General features: G+C 42.0%; 2 protein-coding genes across 2 annotated transcripts; one reads left to right on the top strand and one right to left on the bottom strand.

Moving 5' to 3' along the window:
* Positions 1 to 1,619: 1,619 nt before the first annotated feature.
* LOC115109114 (thimet oligopeptidase-like) lies at positions 1,620 to 16,447 on the bottom strand. Its single transcript, XM_029633717.2, has 14 exons — positions 16,331 to 16,447; positions 15,144 to 15,350; positions 11,593 to 11,741; positions 10,922 to 11,029; positions 10,584 to 10,686; positions 10,148 to 10,305; positions 9,675 to 9,810; positions 8,871 to 9,013; positions 4,279 to 4,502; positions 3,613 to 3,814; positions 3,063 to 3,249; positions 2,761 to 2,889; positions 2,474 to 2,610; positions 1,620 to 2,215 (listed from the first exon to the last, which is right to left on the bottom strand). The coding sequence occupies exons 1-14, from the start codon at positions 16,341 to 16,343 to the stop codon at positions 2,054 to 2,056; spliced, it is 2,058 nt and encodes a 685-aa protein (XP_029489577.1). The 5' UTR covers positions 16,344 to 16,447; the 3' UTR covers positions 1,620 to 2,053.
* A 59-nt stretch (positions 16,448 to 16,506) lies between these two features.
* Positions 16,507 to 22,556, top strand: LOC115109115 (small glutamine-rich tetratricopeptide repeat-containing protein alpha-like). Its single transcript, XM_029633718.2, has 12 exons — positions 16,507 to 16,615; positions 17,219 to 17,367; positions 17,499 to 17,605; positions 17,690 to 17,780; positions 18,547 to 18,646; positions 18,819 to 18,923; positions 19,038 to 19,173; positions 19,244 to 19,306; positions 20,977 to 21,014; positions 21,176 to 21,352; positions 21,532 to 21,654; positions 21,797 to 22,556. The coding sequence occupies exons 2-11, from the start codon at positions 17,268 to 17,270 to the stop codon at positions 21,641 to 21,643; spliced, it is 1,029 nt and encodes a 342-aa protein (XP_029489578.2). The 5' UTR covers positions 16,507 to 16,615; positions 17,219 to 17,267; the 3' UTR covers positions 21,644 to 21,654; positions 21,797 to 22,556.
* The last annotated feature ends 995 nt before the right edge of the window (positions 22,557 to 23,551 follow it).

Genomic DNA, 23,551 nt, shown 5'->3' with positions numbered 1-23,551 from the left:
GGCAACAGTTTGGGGAAGGCCCTTTCCTGTTTCAGCATGACAATGCCCGTGTATAAAGCGAGGTCCATACAGAAATGGTTTGTCGAGAGCGGTGTGGAAGAACTTGACTGGCCTGTACAGAGCGCTGACCTCAACTCCATCGAACACCTTTGGGGGGAATTGGAATGCCGACTACGAGCCAGGCCTAATGACCCAACATCAGTGCCCAACCTCACTAATGCTCGTGGCTAAACGGAAGCAAGTCCCCACAGCAATGTTCCAACATCTAGTGTAAAGCCTTCCCAGAAGAGTGGAGGCTGTTATAGCAGCAAAGGGGGACCAACTCCATATTAATGCCCATGATTTCAAATTGGATGTCCGACAAGCAGGTGTCCACATACTTTTGGTCATGTAGTGGACACTCAATGGTTTCTCTAACGTGGCTCGACAGTGATCAATCCTCAGAGATATGTTAAGATTATAATTATAAAGTAACAGTTGTGTTCTTAGGACAGTGTGTTGTAGCAGCTTTATGGTAGCAATTGTAACAGTTGTGTTCTTAGGACAGTGTGTCGCAGCAGCTTTATGGTAGCAATTGTAACAGTTGTGTTCTTAGGACAGTGTGTCGCAACAGCTTTATGGTAGCAATTGTAACAGTTGTGTTCTTAGGACAGTGTGTTGTAACAGCTTTATGGTAGCGAGTGTAACAGTTGTGTTCTTAGGAGTGTGTTGTAACAGCTTTAAGGTAGCGAGTGTAACAGTTGTGTTCTTAGGACAGTGTGTTGTAACAGCTTTATGGTAGCGATTGTGTTCTTAGGACAGTGTGTTGTAACAGCTTTATGGTAGCGATTGTAACAGTTGTGTTCTTAGGACAGTGTGTTGTAACAGCTTTATGGTAGCGATTGTAACAGTTGTGTTCTTAGGACAGTGTGTTGTAACAGCTTTATGGTAGCGATTGTAACAGTTGTGTTCTTAGGACAGTGTGTTGTAGCAGCTTTATGGTAGCGATTGTAACAGTTGTGTTCTTAGGACAGTGTGTTGTAACAGCTTTATGGTAGCGATTGTAACAGTTGTGTTCTTAGGACAGTGTGTTGTAACAGCTTTATGGTAGTGATTGTAACAGTTGTGTTCTTAGGACAGTGTGTTGTAACAGCTTCTATGGTAGCGATTGTAACAGTTGTGTTCTTAGGACAGTGTGTTGTAGCAGCTTTATGGTAGAGATTGTAACAGTTGTGTTCTTAGGACAGTGTGTTGTAACAGCTTTATGGTAGCGATTGTAACAGTTGTGTTCTTAGGACAGTGTGTTGTAGCAGCTTTATGGTAGCGATTGTAACAGTTGTGTTCTTAGGACAGTGTGTTGTAACAGCTTTATGGTAGCAATTGTAACAGTTGTGTTCTTAGGACAGTGTGTTGTAACAGCTTTATGGTAGCGATTGTAACAGTTGTGTTCTTAGGACAGTGTGTTGTAGCAGAGCCTCCTTTTACCAGACAGGATACTGAATCTGTCAAAGACTCTGACCAGAATGAGTTTGAGGTCCCATGCTCAAGGTACAGTACATATTGCAGCTCTGCAGAAACTGGAGAGCTACTTCTTCTGAGAAAACTGACAGAAGTCAACAAATGCCGACAAAAGGGTCAAGTCAATTCTTTGTTAGTGTATTTTGCTCTTCCTTACTTGAATACAATTGCAGTTTAAAATATACCTCCAAACTCAAAACACAGCACAAAAGGGGGGAAACTGGCTGATATTGCATGCAGAGCAATCTTTCCCAACCCTGGTCAGTACACATTTTTAATGTAACCCTGGACAAGCACATCTGATTCAACTCATTGAGGGCTTGATGATGAGTTGACAAGTTGAACGAGGTGTGCTTAATAAAACTGTGTACTGTTGGGGTACTGGAGGACCAGGGTTGGGGAACACTGCTGTAGAGCAGCAGAAACGGGAAATTCTTCTCTTTATCAATTCTTGTCTTTGTCTGGGTTTTTTGTAGTTGAAAATGTAGGTCCCTTGTGCCTGTGTCTTAAGTGTATGATTGGTTGGGGATGTTTACACTGAGCTGGCTGTGATTGGTCAACAGGCACATGGAGTGTCCGCCTCCAGCTCAACCGTTAGTCCTTTGCTCAGAAGGAAAGCTTCTTGCTTTGGCTCCCGCCCTAGGAAGTTCTTCAGCATCAGTTCAGCATCCTCCGAGCCTCCGGGCTTCAGGATAAAGTTTCTGTAGTCAAGCCCCACCTGGGAGAGATGGAAAAAGATCTCGGCATTAAACAGGAGGCCATTTTAGTCCAAAAACAATTACATTTCTGTGATGGTGAAATCTTTGGAGCTCAAAAACCAAAGTCAGATGACATGACTCCAGTCCTGGAGGGATGCAGGCAGTCACTGCTCACTAGCATCAATAACCAATGACCGCTGATATAAATGACTAGATAATAGCTGAAGATGGTCAAGTGTAAAAACAGCATTGTAAATAACTAGCTCAGCTGTGCCAACCTTTGGGTTCATGATGCCCTCCTGCTTGAAGCGGGCGTAGAACATGTCCATGGAGTAGACCTCGCTCCAGAGGTAACCGTAGTACTGGGCGTCATAACCACCTGCCAGGTGGCCAAACGTGGCAGGCATGTTGGTTCCTATGGGCACAATGGCAAAGAGAAAGGATTGTTTAAAAGCAGTGACAATGATCATAGGAGTTGGCAAGATGGCACAAACATATCTGGGACCAGGCTACCAAACTACAGCTGTGATGGTGGTCTGGCTCATTAGTTGAGGTTGTCTCTGACCTGAGGATGCGGGCACACCCAGGATCTCCTGGCACAGCCGGGCATACTCCTCAGCTGGGTCCAGGCCATTCTTGGTGTGGAGTGCCTGGTCCACCTTGGCCAGGACAATCTGACGCAGGTTAAACAGACCTGCATGGGAGGGAGAGAGTTAACACAACACACTGATGATACCTGTAAACCAGGTAGTTCATCAGGAGTCTGGTTGGTGACCACAGCCCAATAACCCAACTTCCAGCACTGGTGTACAACGTGTTAAGGGGTGTTCTATTAAGGAACCAGGACATTTTTTTGTGGTGACCAACCCGTGTTGGCCAGCCGGGACTTCATGAGTTTATCCAGCAGGTCGTCGGGGATTGGGGCTCCCGTCTTGTAGTGTTTGGACATGCGCTGCAGGGGCTCCTTCTCCCACACCCAGTTCTCCAGCATCTGGGACGGCGCCTCCACAAAGTCCCGCTCCACGTGAGTCCCGCTGAACATGGCAAAGTCCGCCTGGTAGCAGCAGAGACAGAAGAGAGATGGGTATCTGTTAATAAACTAATCCTGAGGTGTAGTAGGTTTTAGTAGTTCATATCAGTCTGAATAAAAAACATCATGCATGTATAATATGAAATAGATATTTTAGATTGAATGATCAGAGGAGGACAATGCCCTCTCGGGCATTAAAGTAACATGTAAGAAGTCCTTGTTACAAAGTCTTTCAGGTGGATTTGACAGGAAATGAACAGCCAGAGTGGGAAATATATTAACCATCACACTAAAATGCCTTTATTCAGACAAACATTAATTTCAGTGCACAGGAACCGAACAATGCTGTATACTAGTAATGACACACCCACAAGCACACACACACACCTGAGCGCAGAGCTGGTGCATGACATGGCCAAACTCGTGGAAGTAGGTCTCCACCTCGTCATGCTGCAGCAGGGAGGGGGCATCGGCCGTGGGCTTGCTGAAGTTGGCCACCATGGCTGCCACCGCCATTTGGCGGGTCCCGTCCGACAGCAGACAGCCGGGCTGCAGGCCGAAGCAGGCAGCGTGGCCGTACTTCCCCTCTCTGGGGGGGGGGTTAAACACAATCACCATGACTGTTAAACATGACTGGCTAAATCTTCGTTTTTTTTTTTATTGTCTCCCTCATTATGTTGATGAGCAAAAGGTGAGCTCCTTCTCTAATTTAATTGCAGTTGAACTTAATTTACAAAATGACACCGTAACTCTGCAGAGCAATGAAATACAGATTTCTTCCCTCCAAAACAAATGACAAAATCCTTATAAAATATTGATATATCAAAACAATCGTACAAAACACATTGCTTTGCTTTTCATGTATTGATGTGAATATTGATGTGCATATTGATGTGTATAGTGTTTGATGTGTATACAGGGGGCACATGTTAAAGAGACCTTGGTCTCAGCATGAATCCCTGTTAAAATAAAGGCTAAATAAAATAAAATAGTAAACCAAAGGCGGCCATCTTTAAAATCCTTTTCTATCTCCTCTGCTTTCCTCCGACTCACCTTGGGAAGAGGTCCAGGTAGAACTGGCCCACCACCGTGCCCGAGGTGCGGTCCTTAACGCAGTAGAGGGTGACGTCGTCGTGCCAAACTGGGGCGCCCTCCACCAGATCAAAGGTGAGGTTGAGCAGCTCCTGGTAGATGTCCAACAGGCCCCGGGTCACCACCTCCATCGGGAAGTACTCTTTCAGCTGGTTCTGGTCCACCGCGTACTGGGTCTCCTCCACCTAAAGGGGGGCAGAGCAGAGGAAATAGATTTAATTAAACACTTCAACTTTATTTATACCCCCAGGGGCAAATATAAACCACATAGCCGAAAGGGTCAGCTTCAGCGCCGCAGTAAAAAAATACAACAACGTTTAAACATAAATATACACACACACACACACACAGGGGAGAACAAGTATTTGATACACTGCCGATTTTGCAGGTTTTCCTACTTACAAAGCATGTAGAGGTCTGTCATTTTTATCATAGGTACATTTCAACTGTGAGAGACTGAATCTAAAACAAAAATCCAGAAAATCACATTGCATGATTTTTAAGTAATTTTTTTAAATGTTATTTATTTTACTAGGCAAGTCAGTTAAGAACAAATTCTTATTTTCAATGACAGCCTAGGAACAGTGGGTTAACTGCCTGTTCAGGGGCAGAATGACAGATTTTGTACCTTGTCAGCTCGGGGATTTGAACTTGCAACCTTTCAGTTACTAGTCCAATGCTCTAACCACTAGGCTACCCCTAATTTGCATTTTATTGCATGACATAACTATTTGATACAACAGAAAAGCAGAAATTAATATTTGGTACAGAAACCTTTGCTAGCAATTACAGAGATCATACGTTTTCTGTAGTTCTTGACCAGATTTGCACACACTGCAGCAGGGATTTTGGCCCACTCCTCCATACAGACCTTTTCCAGATCCTTCAGGTTTCGGGGCTGAGGGAAGGAGGTTGTTGGCCAAGATCTCACGATACATGGCCCCATCCATCCTCCTCTGGATCATCCAGATGGTCATTGGCAAACTTCAGACGGGCCTGGACATGCGCTGGCTTGAGCAGCGGGACCTTGCGTGCGCTGCAGGATTTTAATCCATGACGGCGTAGTGTTTTACTAATGGTTTTCTTTGAGACTGTGGTCCCAGCTCTCTTCAGGTCATTGACCAGGTCCTGCCGTGTAGTTCTGGGCTGATCCCTCACCTTCCTCATGGTCATTGATGCCCCACGAGGTGAGATCTTGCATGGAGCCACAGACCGAGGGTGATTGACCGTCATCTTGAACTTCTTCCATTTTCTAATAATTGCGCCAACAGTTGTTGCCTTCTCACCAAGCTGCTTGCCTATTGTCCTGAAGCCCACCCCAGCCTTGTGCAGGTCTACAATTTTATCCCTGATGTCCTTACACAGCTCTTTGGTCTTGGCCATTGTGGATGCACACATACATATACAGTGCCTTGCGAAAGTATTCGGCCCCCTTGAACTTTGCGACCTTTTGCCACATTTCAGGCTTCAAACAAAGATATCAAACTGTATTTTTTTGTGAAGAATCAACAACAAATGGGACACAATCATGAAGTGGAACGACATTTATTGGATATTTCAAACTTTTTTAACAAATCAAAAACTGAAAAATTGGGCGTGCAAAATGATTCAGCCCCTTTACTTTCAGTGCAGCAAACTCTCTCCAGAAGTTCAGTGAGGATCTCTGAATGATCCAATGTTGACCTAAATGACTAATGATGATAAATACAATCCACCTGTGAGTAATCAAGTCTCCGTATAAATGCACCTGCACTGTGATAGTCTCAGAGGTCCGTTAAAAGCGGAGAGAGCATCATGAAGAACAAGGAACACACCAGGCAGGTCCGAGATACTGTTGTGAAGAAGTTTAAAGCCGGATTTGGATACAAAAAGATTTCCCAAGCTTTAAACATCCCAAGGAGCACTGTGCAAGCGATAATATTGAAATGGAAGGAGTATCAGACCACTGCAAATCTACCAAGACCCGGCCGTCCCTCTAAACTTTCAGCTCATACAAGGAGAAGACTGATCAGAGATGCAGCCAAGAGGCCCATGATCACTCTGGATGAACTGCAGAAATCTACAGCTGAGGTGGGACACTCTGTCCATAGGACAACAATCAGTTGTCTATTGCACAAATCTGGCCTTTATGGAAGAGTGGCAAGAAGAAAGCCATTTCTTAAAGATATCCATAAAAAGTGTTGTTTAAAGTTTGCCACAAGCCACCTGGGAGACACACCAAACATGGAAGAAGGTGCTCTGGTCAGATGAAACCAAAATTGAACTTTTTGGCAACAATGCAAAACGTTATGTTTGGCGTAAAAGTAACACAGCTCATCACCCTTAACACACCATCCCCACTGTCAAACATGGTGGTGGCAGCATCATGGTTTGGGCCTGCTTTTCTTCAGCAGGGACAGGGAAGATGGTTCAAATTGATGGGAAGATGGATGGAGCCAAATACAGGACCATTCTGGAAGAAAACCTGATGGAGTCTGCAAAAGACCTGAGACTGGGACGGAGATTTGTCTTCCAACAAGACAATGATCCAAAACATAAAGCAAAATCTACAATGGAATGGTTCAAAAATAAACATATCCAGGTGTTAGAATGGCCAAGTCAAAGTCCAGACCTGAATCCAATCGAGAATATGTGGAAAGAACTGAAAACTGCTGTTCACAAATGCTCTCCATCCAACCTCACTGAGCTTGAGCTGTTTTGCAAGGAGGAACGTCTCTCGATGTGCAAAACTGATAGAGACATACCCCAAGCGACTTACAGCTGTAATCGCAGCAAAAGGTGGCGCTACAAAGTATTAACTTAAGGGGGCTGAATAATTTTGCACGCCCAATTTTTCAGTTTTTGATTTGTTAAAAAAGTTTGAAATATCCAATAAATGTCGTTCCACTTCATGATTGTGTCCCACTTGTTGTTGATTCTTCACAAAATAATACAGTTTTATATCTTTATGTTTGAAGCCTGAAATGTGGCAAAAGGTCGCAAAGTTCAAGGGGGCCGAATACTTTCGCAAGGCACTGTACACATATATATATATATATACACTGCTCAAAAAAATAAAGGGAACACTTAAACAACACAATGTAACTCCAAGTCAATCACACTTCTGTGAAATCAAACTGTCCACTTAGGAAGAAACATATATGCTGGTGCGGTTGACCTGGCCTCCAGAATCACCCGACCTCAACCCAATTTAGATGGTTTGGGATGAGCTGGACTGCAAAGTGAAGGAAGAGCAACCAACAAGTGCTCAGCATATGTGGGAACTCCTTCAAGACTGTTGGAAAAGCATTCCTCATGAAGCTGGTTGAGAGAATGCAAAGAGTGTGCAAATCTGAAATCAAAGCAAAGGGTGGCTACTCTGCAGAATGTAAAATGTACAGTCGTGGCCAAAAGTTGAGAATGACAGAATTATTAATTTTCAAAGTCTGCTGCCTCAGTTTGTATGATGGCAATTTGCATATACTCCAGAATGTTATGAAGAGTGATCAGAGAGAAACTTCTCCCAACCATCCAGGAACAGTTTGGTGACAAACAATGCCTTTCCAGCATGATGGAGCACCTTGCCATAAGGCAAAAGTGATAACTAAGTGGCTCGGGGAACCAAACAGCGATATTTTGGGTCCATGGCCAGGAAACTCCCCAGACCTTAATCCCATTGAGAACTTGTGGTCAATCCTCAAGAGGCTGGTGGACAAACAAAACCCCACAAATTCTGACAAACTCCAAGCATTGATTATGCAAGAATGGGCTGCCAGAATGGCCCAGAAGTTAATTGACAGCATGACAGGGCGGATTGCAGAGGTCTTGAAAAAGAAGTGTCAACACTGCAAATATTGACTCTTTGCACCAACTTCATGTAATTGTCAATAAAAGCCTTTGACACTTATGAAATGCTTGTAATTATACTCCAGTATGCCATAGTATCTGACAAAAATATCTAAAGACACTGAAGCAGCAAACTTTGTGGAAATTAATATTTGTGTCATTCTCAAAACTTTTGGCCACGACTGTATTTTGATTTGTTTAACACTTGTTGGGTTATTACATGATTCCAAATGTTTTATTCAATCGTTTTGATGTCTTTACTATTATTCTACAATGTAGAAAACGGTAAAAAGTTTTAAAAAATAAAGAAAAAACCTTGAATGACTAGGTATATCCAAACCTTTGACTGGTACTGTGTGTGTGTATATATGGTGTAGCAACTATTTAATAGTTTCAAGTTTTATTAGTCATATGTAGGGGATACACATGGTTCCTTCTCGACAATGCAACAATAATAAATAATACAAAAATAAGAATAGGGACATGAAGTAAATGGCTCAGTAGAATATAATAAACATTTTAGCATGAGTATAATACAGGAAGGCACAATTTATAGTCCAATATTTACACGGGGGATTGGGGGGAAATACAACAGAACAATAATCTTTGCATCCTGCAACTCTGATATCATCCCACACCGATGTATTGATGTGTTAAATAAATCGCTGTTGGGTCACTGAGCATAACAGAGTTGTAGACATTTGTCTTTTTTCCCTCCTCTGCCCTACCTGGGTCATGAAGTAGCGCGTGTCCCAGGCTTGCAGCTCGCCATTAAAAGGCAGGCTCCTCTTCTGGCACTCCTTCTCCTTCAGCGCGAGGATGACCTTGCGCTCCTCCTCCCCCAGGGGCTTCAGCTTACGGGCCAGCTCCTCTGGAAAGTAGAAACATTACCTTATTGTCAAAGGTACACAAAGGATATGTGTATCCTCCGAAAGACAGACAGACGTTGGAGCAAAGTGGTGGTAACTAGTGTGTGTGTGTATTGTTTTTTGCAATGTGAAACATTTTGTGTTGTAGCAGTTGTGTTTGTTAATGCATAGTTGAGTGTGAGCCAGTGCCCTCAACAAATACAATATGACATCAAAACTTTGACTAAAATGGAACAGGGTGGTTACGGCCTCTGGGGTGTATAGGGAAGCAGCTGCAGCACACACACTTCTACATTTTTTATTGTCACATACACAGGATAGGTGCATTGAAATGTGTTGTTTTACAGGGTCAGCCAGAGCATTACAGTGCCACTGGAGCAACTTAGGGTTAATTATTACATATTTTTCACATTGTCGGCACAGATATTAAAATCTGTGACCTTTCGGTTAGTGGCGCAACACTTTAAATGGTAGGCTACCCGCCTTCCCAATACTTTGTTTCTGATAGAACTGACAGCAGCCTCTGCAGCTAACAATAGTAAACCACAAACAACTAGCCAAATTGTACACTGGTCAGTTGAAAATGGAATCGCGGACCATAACAACCTTTCAATGAGTTGTACGAACTGAACTCCTTTCTCAACCCCTCTCATCTCGACCCACCTAGGAAGCCAGCCACCTTCTTGCCAGACTTGGCCATGTTCATCTCCAGGACAAAGTCAGTGTGGGTGGTGAACCCCAGCAGGGAGCTCTTCTGAGCCCTCAGCTGCACCAGCTCTTTCAGGATGGCAGAGTTTTCCTACACCAGGAGAAAATTACAGAGGTTGGAATCTGAAATGAATTCGAGGGGACCATTTTTCGGGTTATACTTGGTGCTCAGAGAAAATAAAAAATGTGGAGCTGAAACGCACCACCCACAGCCTTTGTTGTCTATCATACATTTTGGCTGAAATAAACTTAATGGCACATTTCCGTGCAGCAGTTTGACTTTATCTGAGAGGGCTCAGCAATTTTCTTGCTTCGAATACTTTCTCTGGCCATTGCCGTGTTTAAAAAAAAATATTACAGTAGGTTACCCAATTCTCTTCCAATACCGGATAGTATCTCTGTCTCACAGAGAGCAGACAACGGCTCACCTCTTTGCAGCGAGAGTTGAAGGCCTCCTCCAGTTTCCTACGGGTCTCAGGGATGAAGCACTTCTTCATGGTGGGGAAGTAGTGAGGGTACTTGAGGGTGATCTTCAGCTTGTCCCCGTCCTTCTCCAGCGAGCTCAGGAAGTCCTCGGGGAGACCGCCTAAAGTTCATCGTCATACATGTCAAAAGTCATATTTCTGGATTTGCTTTCAATGATACAGCGCTTGTTGCTTATTTTTTAAGCAATTCAATTGGAAACCTGAAAACCGGACTAGAAACAGAGATCATTTTCCTGAGTACAATTTACAGGTATCTTTCCCCTGAATCAGTTATTGCCGCACTGCACTGCCACCGTCGGTGAAAGTTATGTTTTTGGCATTCTTTTGACCGTGACTTCTACAAAAGAACAGGGACCAAATCTATATCCTGTGAACTCACCCAGCTCCTCTCTGGTGAAAACCAGACTGGTGGTGTCCTCGTTCAGGTGTTTGTTGAAGTCAATGCACAGGTTGCTAAGCTTCTTCTTAATCCTTTTGACTTCCTGTTTTGAGATCGAAGTAAGACAATGGGTTGACAATGACCCTAATGATCAGAGGTAGAGCTGGGTTCAAATACTATTAGAAATCATTTCAGATACTCTAGCTGTGCTTGTCTTAAGCACTACAGGCAGGCTAAAGCAATCGCTCAGTATTGGAAAGATGGAAAATAGTATTTGAACCCAGGCCTGATCAGAGTATGAGCTTTGGAATTTAAAACCTTTCAGTAAAGTCCCTTACATCCTGTGTCTCTTTGGTCAGGTGGAGGCCATTCCTTTGGCCCAGCTTGATCAGCCTCTCCATGTACCTCTTGGATTCATCAGTGAGCGTGTCAGCGTCAAGCTTCCCCTGTGAGAGGATAAAAAGCAGAACTCAGCTGATGAGCATGATTCTGCACCCAGCTTTGCATAGCCATAGGATAATGCTAAAGACAACATGATGAGGCAATAACATGTGAAAACATACAGGCCTCACCTACCGAGATCCTATCGCTACATCGCAACAGGCCAAAGGGCGTTTTCCCCTTCTTTATTAGTCCTGATCCCTCAACAAAGTATTTATCAGCTGTACTGATCTGATGAAGTGGGCAGATGAAAGCACATCTACTGAGTGTGTTTTCAGATCAGTTTTCATCAGTCAGACTGCAGATGAAGAATAAATAAAGAATAAATCAAATGTTTTTCTTCCCCTTAATAACTTGTACCTCACAGATAACTACTTTATTGAGGAAAAATGTACTCACTACGACTGATATGTGGTTGTCTCAGAAGAATGCACTAACTGCAAGTCGCTCTAGATAATAGTGTCTGCTAAATGACTAAATGTAATTTAGCACAATATAAAGAGATGAGGACAGGAAGCCACTTCAGACTATTGAGATGGACCTCCTTTATTGACCTCTTCCTCCTCACCTCCAGTGCCACGATCCTCTGGTAGACGTCCTCCCTCATGCTCATCTCCACGTCAAACTCGGACAGCTTCTTGTCGGCGTCGGTGCTGGCCGTGCGTACATCCTTGGAGGAGGACACGTGCTGAGGGAAGTCCAGCATATTGCGCTCAACTGGAATAACATGTCAAAATGCAAGAGTGAGTAGGTATTATGAGTGTCATTTTCTTTGCAAGTGATTTTTATTATTATTTAAAACAGGGAATCGCCCTGAGACCAAGGCTTCTTTATTATTTAAACAGGGAATCGCCCTGAGACCAAGGCTTCTTTATTATTTAAAACAGGGAATCGCCCTGAGACCAAGGCTTTATTATTTAAACAGGGAATTGAGACCAAGGCTTCTTTATTATTTAAACAGGGAATCGCCCTGAGACCAAGGCTTCTTTATTATTTAAACAGGGAATCGCCCTGAGACCAAGGCTTCTTTATTATTTAAAACAGGGAATCGCCCTGAGACCAAGGCTTCTTTATTATTTAAACAGGGAATCGCCCTGAGACCAAGGCTTCTTTATTATTTAAACAGGGAATCGCCCTGAGACCAAGGCTTCTTTATTATTTAAACAGGGAATCGCCCTGAGACCAAGGCTTCTTTATTATTTCAAACAGGGAATCGCCCTGAGACCAAGGCTTCTTTATTATTTAAAACAGGGAATCGCCCTGAGACCAAGGCTTATTATTTAAACAGGGAATCGCCCTGAGACCAAGGCTTCTTTATTATTTAAACAGGAATCGCCCTGAGACCAAGGCTTCTTTATTATTTAAACAGGGAATCGCCCTGAGACCAAGGCTTCTTTATTATTTAAACAGGGAATCGCCCTGAGACCAAGGCTTCTTTATTATTTAAACAGGGAATCGCTCTGAGACCAAGGCTTCTTTATTATTTAAACAGGGAATCGCCTGAGACCAAGGCTTCTTTATTATTTAAAACAGGGAATCGCCCTGAGACCAAGGCTTCTTTATTATTTAAACAGGGAATCGCCCTGAGACCAAGGCTTCTTTATTATTTAAACAGGGAATCGCCCTGAGACCAAGGCTTCTTTATTATTTAAAACAGGGAATCGCCCTGAGACCAAGGCTTTTTATTATTTAAAACAGGGAATCGCCCTGAGACCAAGGCTTCCCTTTAAAACAGGGAATCGAGACCAAGGCTTCTTTATTATTTAAACAGGGAATCGCCCTGAGACCAAGGCTTCTTTATTATTTAAAACAGGGAATCGCCCTGAGACCAAGGCTTCTTTATTATTTAAAACAGGGAATCGCCCTGAGACCAAGGCTTCTTTATTATTTAAAACAGGAATCGCCTGAGACCAAGGCTTCTTTATTATTTAAAACAGGAATCGCCCTGAGACCAAGGCTTCTTTATTATTTAAAACAGGGAATCGCCCTGAGACCAAGGCTTCTTTATTATTTAAAACAGGGAATCGCCCTGAGACCAAGGCTTCTTTATTATTTAAAACAGGGAATCGCCCTGAGACCAAGGCTTCTTTATTATTTAAACAGGGAATCGCCCTGAGACCAAGGCTTCTTTATTATTTAAACAGGGAATCGCTCTGAGACCAAGGCTTCTTTATTATTTAAAACAGGGAATCGCCCTGAGACCAAGGCTTCTTTATTATTTAAAACAGGGAATCGCCCTGAGACCAAGGCTTCTTTATTATTTAAACAGGGAATCGCTCTGAGACCAAGGCTTCTTTATTATTTAAACAGGGAATCGCCCTGAGACCAAGGCTTCTTTATTATTTAAAACAGGGAATCGCCCTGAGACCAAGGCTTCTTTATTATTTAAAACAGGGAATCGCCCTGAGACCAAGGCTTCTTTATTATTTAAAACAGGGAATCGCCCTGAGACCAAGGCTTCTTTATTATTTAAAACAGGGAATCGCCCTGAGACCAAGGCTTCTTTATTATTTAAAACAGGGAATCGCCCTGAGACCAAGGCTTCTTTATTATTTAAAACAGGGAATCGCCCTGAGACCAAGGCTTCTTTATTATTTAAAACAGGGAATCGCCCTGAGACCAAGGCTTCTTTATTATTTAAAACAGGGAATCGCCCTGAGACCAAGGCTTCTTTATTATTTAAAACAGGGAATCGCCCTGAGACCAAGGCTTCTTTATTATTTAAAACAGGGAATCGCCCTGAGACCAAGGCTTCTTTATTATTTAAACAGGGAATCGCCCTGAGACCAAGGCTTCTTTATTATTTAAAACAGGGAATCGCCCTGAGACCAAGGCTTCTTTATTATTTAAACAGGGAATCGCCCTGAGACCAAGGCTTCTTTATTATTTAAAACAGGGAATCGCCCTGAGACCAAGGCTTCTTTATTATTTAAACAGGGAGTCCTGCACACAATAATACAAATTCACAATTCCAATGCAATAAAAACATGCAACATTTAAAAGCAATTTTTAAAAAGTAACATACAAAACAAGATCATGAAAAAACCATTCTTCACTAATAAAGTAATCAACTGTATCATGACAATGATTATATTTGGGGCTTTTTCAGTGCTCAAAGTGCTTTCGTTACTGAAAGAGGGGGACTCACCTCATCCTTTACCAATGTGTAGCACCCACTTGTAGTTTATAAATCCAGTCTAATGTGACAATTTTCAGCTTGAAACATAAGCTCAGGTTTTGGGAAATGTGCATTGTGATGAAACAGTTAATAAAGGGCCTAAAATGATGAGAGGCGGGATAGTGATAATAAAAACATGCTCTTTTGTACGAGATATTTTGCTGCACCGGGTTTATAAAAGACTACAACTGCATGATGTAACATGTACAGCCCAGTGTCCACTGCCTGTGCCCTGGTTTCAAAACAATGCCAAAAACACTATTGTGGTGAGCATAGGCTGGTCAGCTATTCTTTATGTAAAAAGTGCTGATTTGTCTATAACATTGCATACCTCTTTCCTGCCAACTCAGACATTTCCCCATCGCTTACAATGGCAGTGGAGTAGACGCTAGGTGTGGTCGCTATGAACTGCTGGACCGAACTGATTATATATCTTTAGTTTTGTTTTGTGAAACCTGCCCATCAGCTACCAACAAAGTGCATGGACTTGTTCTTTGCCCTCTTCACACAAGTATATTGGTTCTACTGAACAAATGCACCAATTATGTATCAACCTATTTATTTTATTTAACTAGGCAAGTCAGTTAAGAAAAAATGATTAATTACAATGACGACTTACCGGGGAACAGTGGGTTAACTGCCTAGTTCAGGAGCAGTTACTGGCCCAACGCTCTAACCACTAGGCTACCTGCCGCCCCAAACCTTTAGGTTCCTACATAGAGGAAATTATAGGGGAAACCTGTTGGGAAGCACTTGTCAAGTCACATACACTACCATCTAATTATTTCCTTGATGGCAGACAACTCTTTAAATAACTGGAGAGGTCGACACCATATTTTCACCACACTGCTGTAACCTTAATTCAGTCATTTCAATTCACTGTCACAATAGAGGAAAGGGGTTAAAGAAAGGTGTCTTTTTGGAGTATGAGTCTCACCCACCTGTGTACTCCACCTCTACATCAGCGAGGGATTTCAGGGTGTTCTCATAGGAAACACTGGCCAGGTCCAGGGCCCCAACACAGTCATACACCTTTTTGGTCTTGTCAATAAGCTCATCTGAGAGCTGATGGATTTGCTCTGGGGTCAGGTCCCAGCGCAGGCGGTTGTCAGCACACACTCGCGCACCACTGCCAGACGCCACCTCTCCTGTGGGGTGAAATAAGGAATGGTCACGAGTTGGATGGTTCGTCTTGGAAAAGGCCTAACTGCTGAACTGTGAGGAAGTGTACAGGTTATAAGGAAATAGCTTGGCGGCATTCAATGGCATTTGCTATAAACTATGCCTAGTTTCAGCATCAGCACTGCTCACGTGGTCAGGAGGTACTGTGGCTGATGTACAATCAACACTACTGTGACCGTTTTTACACCCCATAAAAATACTAGCTAGCAACAGTTCAGTGCTGCCCTTAAAACACTAGCAACCAATTGGCAGTATGCAAATGACAACCCATGATAGTAATAATAGTGTTGACATTTCTACTATTTAATCTATGGAAACTATGTGGATGTGCATTGTAGTAGCTAATCCAGTGATACTTTGGGGTTCAACACTGATTATCTAACACAATTAGCTAACGCTAGCAAACGATCGTTTAATTAATACATTAGGCGGTTGTCATCCCCCCTACTGAAATATATATCTAGCTAGCAAATGTAAGAGGGCATTGTCAGTACAGCTTACTTTGTACTTCACAAAGATTGCAACATTTGGAAGGTTCCGGTTCATTATCAAAACGCGCCAGTGGGATTCTTGCCAACTTGTAATCACGCCTGGCTTTTGATCTAGTTGGCTAGGTAGCTAACTGAATGGGACGGATGCATGCTGTATTGTAACTAGCTAACTATCAATCGTGTTAGTGCGTGGCTAAGCTGGTTATTTAGCTAGATGCGATGAACCTGCAGGGATGTGCTTGCTTGCTACAAACAACATTTTAATAGCATGCAATACATTTTCTGTTAAATAAGGTTAACGTTAGCTAACTAACGTAAAGCGTTAGTAACCAGAAAGCGTTATCAAGTCCAGCACAGACTGACGATTGAATATGCAAAACGTTGATCTTATTCATTTGACAAATACCTGTTACAAAATACCCAATGTAATATTAATGAATTTCGTAAAGACTCACCTCTCGGTGCCATATTTCAGAAATCTGAGAAGCAACGTTCGCGGTGAGTTTTACAGCCTGTGGTTGACGATGCCAATTCAGCGATTAGGGGTTTTGACCACTGATGTTTCCCTTAGTTACCACAGCCACAAAGTCTAAATTTGAGGCACGCACACTGACGTAAGGACGCATGCTTCAGCCAACGCAGATATGACGCGTCACACATGCGACGAAAATCAACACATTTTTTCCCCCATCACCACCAGCTAACGTTAGTGCAAGGAACGTCTGAAGCAAAGGCAACTGGTAAGAGTAATTATTGCTAGTTAACACATTTGTATATATGTTATATTGTGTGGCATAGCTGAACGTTCTTTAAACTACATAGCTATCTGTCAGTTGAGTAAATCGGGGTAAAGTGCTCAGAAAGCCATGTTATTGCCGTCATGTCAGTGTAGCTATCTAGCTTAGCATTAATCAAGATACTAGTTAGCTCTAGTTAAGCTATCCACGTACGTTTAAACAACTCCCTACACGTAAACAAAATTAGCTTGTCTGTTTATGTGGCAATACACCGAGTGCTTTCACATGGCAGGCCAACTGCTAGCTGTGTTAGCCGTATTAGCTAGCAGCCGACCATAAGCAACTTACTAGAACAGTCTAGTTAGCAACGTCACCTGCCAAGTAAACTAGCTTGATTGTTAGCATGTTTGTTGTTAGTTTCGTTTCTTAATCCTAGACTATCTAGTCACTAGCGGACTAAACTCCACGTTGAACTTAAGTCCGCTATCGAAACAGATGGTAACGTATAGGCTTTTTTGTTATGTCGCTATAATAGAAATGTAAGAGACGATTAATCCCAACCAGGATGTTTTTTTATACATACATCTAATTAACTTTCTTCTTCAGGGTCCCTCGCAATACACATTCTACTGAGAGGTTTGGACCTCAATCCAAAATGACAGACACAAAGCGTCTTGCCATCTCCATCATTCAGTTTCTTCATGATCAACTGGGCTCTGGGAGTCTATCGTCAGATGCTCAGGAAAGTTTAGAAGGTAAGTTGGAGTAAGGAAGCCAAGAGTCAGTCTGAGGAGATGGGTTCTCAGCCTACGTTGGATGATGGCCAGGGACTCCACTGTGTCCAGTTATTGTCATTGCCATTCCTAAACATCTGATTATTTTCCAGTTGCAGTCCAATGCCTGGAGACTGCCTTCGAGGTCTCGACCGATGACCAGACCCCCCTATCTGTCACTCAAACATTACCAGAGATTTTTGCCTCTGCGACACAGAAGGTAGACTCAAAAGACATCCACTTAATATGAAGGTGATTGTGGCCAATAGGCCTTTGTCTCAGATGTGTTGACTGTCTGTTGCAGCATCCCGAAACCTCCCAGGTGAAAATAAACACAGCCACAGATTCCCCTACTGGGGAGGAAGTAGCAGAGGCAGAGAGACTCAAAACTGACGGTAGGACCTCCTCGTAATAGTTTGTGCATTACTCAGTCTTCACGATCAGCTTTAGTATTTTATTAGGATCCCCATTAGCTAAAGCAGCAGCTACTCTTCCTGGGGTCCACATAAAACATGACATTATGGAACATTAATAGACAAGGACAGTACTATGTTCTTTAAAATAAGATTGTATGAAAATGTGCTTTTATGCCTTGACATTCCATGCATTGTGTACTCATAATCATCATCAATGCTAATGGCTATACTGCTGCAATTAATTTCTCCCATGCGTGCTCTAGTGCTACAACTGCTTTCTCTAAGCCAGCCCTGATATCCTTATTTCACAGCTCCAGTGTTCTGTCACAACACCAGAAAGAATCTCACAACATCAGGGGGAAAAACAGAAACAATCCCTGTCCTTATACCTTTAGCAGTCTGACTCTAATATTATCAACAGATATGAACATTTGAGTCTAACATCCTCAACTTAGTACAAACACACTGGCAGAATCATGTGTTTACCATATGTGTCCTTCCGTCTGACTTCAATGCTAAGCATAATCATGTGATGCAAAGATGCTATTGAATGTTAACACAACACATGGAAATGTGAAGTTCAATCAAAGTAATTTAATCCTGCTCAGTTCCCCTGATGTGAACAGATCCACATACCACACTGAACGTTGCGCTCCCTCTAAAGTTCCCATGACGTGTACTTAGCTCTCTTCAAATCTAAAGAGCTGTTTGTAGGCCTATAATATTTGTATTTTCTTTATGGCAGGCAATGATCAAATGAAGGTTGAGAAATTTGGGGCAGCTGTGGAATTCTACTCAAAGGCTATTGCCATAAACCCCCAGAATGCAGTCTACTACTGCAACAGGTATTGACCAACAAACTCCTGAACTTGGAGGACTCTGACAATTAGTCACACATTGTGTATGTCCAAATGCACATTTTGACGATTTTCACTCATGTATGCAGCTTTAGTCAAGCAATAAATCAATTTAAGTTTTTGTGAAGTACTGCTAATTGTATGGAATTGTTTTTGCTAGGGCTGCTGCATACAGCAAACTAGGCAACTACGCTGGAGCAGTTCAGGACTGTGAACTTGCCATTGGGATTGACCCAAACTACAGCAAAGCATATGGAAGAATGGGGTAGGTTAGACACTAGCGTTCAATATTACCGTGGACATGGGCTAGTGTGTTGCTGCTTTGTTATTGACTGATGATTGTGAACATACATTGACTTCAAACGTCCCATGCTTCCAGGTTGGCTCTAGCCAGTTTAAACAAACACACAGAAGCTGTAGGTTATTACAAGAAAGCCCTAGAGTTGGACCCAGAGAACGACACCTACAAATCCAACCTGAAAATAGCAGAGCAGAAAATGGAGACTCCAAGCCCAGTAAGTTGGTAACATCTCAACCACAATGGAGAATGTATATCATTGTTGATCATGTTATTTTTTTCTTCAGACAGGAGGAATGGGAGGAGTTGATCTGGCTGGTTTGCTCAGTAACCCTGGTTTCATGAACATGGTGAGTTCCCATGAAAGCTGAAATGTGTAACTTTTTGGGTGACCTGACCAAATACACATAGAGATAGGAGTTATAGATCTGTCATTGTCTTTGAAAGCAAGTCTAAGACGCAGTAGATATGTTGTGTGCTATTTCTGTGCTTCCCATTCTTACATTTCATTTTTGTATGTTTTAGGTTTTGTACACAAGCTCAAAATACAATGTTTTTGGTTATGGGAAATATGTATTTCACAGCGGTTTAGATGGTACAATGATTCTCTACACTAGCTTGTTTTGTCACACAAACTGAAATTAGGCAAACCCCCCCCCCCCACCACCACCCACCCATAAAATGGCGGCGCGATTTCTGCGTAGTGCACCTTTAACTAAAGCTGGCCTTTTTCAAATGGAAAATACTAGGAATGACAAGAGAACATTAATTGGCTAATGGCAATCAAGCTGCGTCAACCATAAACAAAAAGTACCGCCATCATGCTCGTAAACAATTTATAGTGTTTAAAAGCCATATTAAAGTGCCTTCAGAAATTATTCACACCCCTCAACTTTTTCTACATTTTGTTACAGCCAGAATGTAAAATGGATTAGATTGCGATTTATCTTGTCACTGATCTATGCACAATACCCTTTTTTTTGTCCGAGTGGAATTCCATTTTTCTTTTAAACTTGTACAAATTAATTAAAAATGAAAAGCTGAAATGTACACATTGGATGTTGTATCAATACACCCAGTCACTACAAAGATACGGTCGTCCTTCCTAACTCAGTTTTCAGAGAGGAAGGAAACTGCTCAGATTTCACCATGAGGCCAATGGTTACTTTAAAACAGTTAAGAGTTCAATGGCAGTGGTAGAACTGAGGATGGATCAACAACATTGTAGTTACTCCACAATACTAACCTAAATGACAGAGTGAAAAGAAGGAAGCCTGTACAGAAACATTCATCCTGTTTGTAACAAGGCACTAAAGTAATGCTGCAATAAATGTGATAAAGCAATTAGCTTTTTTATCCTGAATACAAAGTGTTATGTTGGGGGCAAATCCAATACAACACATTACTGAGTACAACTCCATATTTTCAAGCATAGTGGTGGCTGCATCATGTTATGGGTGTGCTTGTAATCATGGTTCATTCTGCTATCCACCAGACACTGGGGGATTAATTCACCTTTCAGCAGGACAATAACTTTAAAATACAAGGTCAAATCTACACTGGAGTTGCTTATCAAGAAGACGGTGAATGCTCCTGAGTGGCCGAGTTAAAGTTTTAACTTAAATCTATGGCAAGACCTGAAAATGGTTGTCTAGCAATGATCAACAACCAATTTGACAGCCTGAATTTTTAATTTATTTTAATTTTAAAGGATGATAGGCAAAAGTTGCACAATCCAGGTGTGGAAAGCTCTTTACCCAGAAATACTCTCTGCTGTATTCACTGTCAAAGGTGCTTTTACAAAGTATTGACTCAGGGGTGTGAATACTAATGTCAATTAGATATTTCTGTATTTCATTTTCAATAACATGCTTTTAATGAGTTTCCCACTAGTTGGAGAGGCGTTCAACTGGACCCCCCCCCCCAGTCATATTTATGGGATGTCATGAATGCAGCATATGTAGAGAAGGTTTACTGAATTAGAAATCATATTGACATTGTTAGGGCTGCTTTGTCCTAGGCGTCCGGTTTGATGAACAACCCACAAGTACAGCAAATGTAAGTTATCCATTAATTGTCTATCAAATACATTTGTATTTTTTTTAGATGTAGCACAAGTACTTTGTAAATTCACTCTGAGATTCCACAATTAGTTGTGAAATGTAGGGCGCTTTTAAAGTAAATGCATGTAGACCACCTTTCTTGTCTGTATTGTACAGGATGTCGGGGATGATGTCAGGGGCTTATGGGCCAATGGGAGCTCCAGCAGTGCCTGGGTTAGGACCAGGGTTAGGAGCCGCACCATTAGGAGCTGGACCAGGGTTAGGAGCCGGACCGGCAGCAGGAGTTGGAGTAGTGGGAGCTGGTCCAGGTGACATCTCTGGTCTCATCCAAGCGTAAGTCTACCACCAGCTCTACTCACTCTGTGCCAAATATTACTTGTCTATTATACCCGTAGCATCAGTGATAAAGACATGATAACATTTTAATGTGAGTATTAATAAAATGCATTGTTTTTGTGACTTGTACTTGGTAACTGCCATTCCATCACCTCGCTGTGTCCATGTCCATTTAGGGGCCAACAATTTGCGCAGCAAATGCAACAGCAGAACCCAGAGCTAATTGAACAGCTGAGGAGTCAAATTCACAGCCGGACACCTAGTGGTAGCAACGAAGAACAACCTTGACCCTCAGACGGGTAAGATTAACATTTTGAAATGGTTATGGGTTGGTCCATGTATTGTAGATTAGTACTGGGTTTTTGCAATGTCTTTATTCCCCTTTACAAAGCGCACATGTAGAGCTCATCATAAAATGGTCTGCTCTCCCTTTTCTGACAGAGGAAGATTTGTGTGGAGAAGTGAAGACATGTATTTTTTTTTCTATGTATGATTTGTATTATCTCCCAACTCTATGGACAAAAAGCTTTTCATCACTGAGTAATTACTGCATGTGTGCTCCACCCCCCCCCCCTGTTTTTAAGGAAACTGATCAGCAAAGCCTTGCGGGAATGATGAAATTTGATAAACCTGCTGTCAACAGATATCTAGTCCGAAGTGTCTGCAATGTCACACCAGTTTAGCTCTTGGTTTAGCTGTTTAATGTTACTATTCCTTGCCAGTGAACTGTTGTCGGAACTGAACACCCCCCCGTGAACTACATGCAGCTGCATCACTTGAGCTTTATCATTTCAGGTACACAGAAACACCTTGAGATTATTATGCGATGATACAGTTTAGCAGTCATATAAATTTGAGAAGCATCTATTTGTACAATGAAATACTGGTTGGCAGGGATGGTATCTAGAGTACTGTCAATATTATGGGAATTTCTGTGAGTATGTAAGTCGCTCTGGATAAGAGCGTCTGCTAAATGACTTAAATGTAAATGTAAATGTAAATTTCAAATTAGCATATCAAATAGGACCTATTGGTGTCCTCTGTAATCCAGGAGTTGTTTAAGCATGATACACTGTTTTTTGTTATTTTATAATACGAATGTCAGTGTTACACTGTTTGGGTTTTTTTCTAATGTGGGTGGCTGTCTGTTTTTGTTCACAATCTATGATTAAATCATACTAATAAATTACCCTAACATGTTTGCTTGATTTTTTTTTATTTAAAAAAAAAATAAAAATTAAACCCATGTGTTATTTCAATTTAGGAAATTAATTTAAATTAAATTGAAAATTCCATTTAGAAAATATATTCATGAATTAAAGTTTTGACTTGATTGCATTGTTATTGATGCATTTTGTACAAGACTAAGCTCAGGAGTTTAGATTTAATTTACAGTAGAGAAACCTCAGTCATCTGGAGACCTCTGTTTACAAAAGCCCTTTCATTGAAACGGTATCACTTAGCTCATTGCAAGCTTTTGCTGCGCTCAAAACTCGTAAATTTCCAACTTCAGTGTGTTCAACACAACTGGGAACTTCAGTAAAATAACAAACCTTTGCTGGGAAAAGCGTTTTCACTGGTCATCCAACTCGGAATTCCAAGTCGGAAACTTAATCTTTATAAAACCAAAGATAATGGATGTACTATCAAGATGCATGTTTTGTTCTTCAAATTCGACACTCATTGCTCTCCATAAAAATAAAAAAAACACCCCAAATACAATAGGATTTTGAGAGTTCTTTGTCAGAGGCCATATTGTAGAATGGAAATGTTAAATGTACTGTAGAAAAAAAATCTTCTGGAATGATTTCAATTGTCTACAGTATGGGCTGGTTTCCCAGACTCCAGTCACACCTAGGCTTAAGACTGGAGAGGACGGAAGAGGGTGAGTTGGAATATACAATATTTAGCTTTGGTACAAGCATGCTAGGGGTTGGAATATACAATATTTAGCTTGGGTACAAGCATGCTAGAGGTATACCAGATGAGACGAGCTGACCGTGGCCCCTATTGCAGCATAAACACAGGGGTATCGAGAGACTGGCGCCGTCCAACGCCAACCCTGAGTGCAACAAGCCAGGGACTCAGCCCCCTGTAATAGTAAGTGGTATGAAATCCCAGTTGAGATTGGGGAGTCGACCAAGCAGAGACCGCAAGGATGGTTCATCAGTCCAGTACCTTGGGACCTGATGCTTC

The sequence above is a fragment of the Oncorhynchus nerka genome, linkage group LG25, assembly GCF_034236695.1.
Source record: "Oncorhynchus nerka isolate Pitt River linkage group LG25, Oner_Uvic_2.0, whole genome shotgun sequence".
NCBI classification, from domain to species: Eukaryota; Metazoa; Chordata; class Actinopteri; order Salmoniformes; family Salmonidae; genus Oncorhynchus; species Oncorhynchus nerka.
Note: the sequence above shows the minus strand (reverse complement) of the source record. Positions and strands in the feature narration are given on the sequence as shown.

Bases quoted from the DNA above. Each gene is read 5' to 3' on its own strand.
- LOC115109114 (XM_029633717.2), bottom strand. The intron at 11,742-15,143 runs GTGGGTGAGACT...ATGTTATTCCAG, and splicing joins TGTAGAGGTGGAGTACACAG to TTGAGCGCAATATGCTGGAC. The intron at 9,811-10,147 runs GTGAGCCGTTGT...CTCCTGGTGTAG, and splicing joins TCAACTCTCGCTGCAAAGAG to GAAAACTCTGCCATCCTGAA.
- LOC115109115 (XM_029633718.2), top strand. From the start codon at position 17,268: ATGACAGACACAAAGCGTCTTGCCATCTCCATCATTCAGTTTCTTCAT. The intron at 18,924-19,037 runs GTAGGTTAGACA...CCATGCTTCCAG, and splicing joins AAAGCATATGGAAGAATGGG to GTTGGCTCTAGCCAGTTTAA. The intron at 21,353-21,531 runs GTAAGTCTACCA...ATGTCCATTTAG, and splicing joins ATCTCTGGTCTCATCCAAGC to GGGCCAACAATTTGCGCAGC.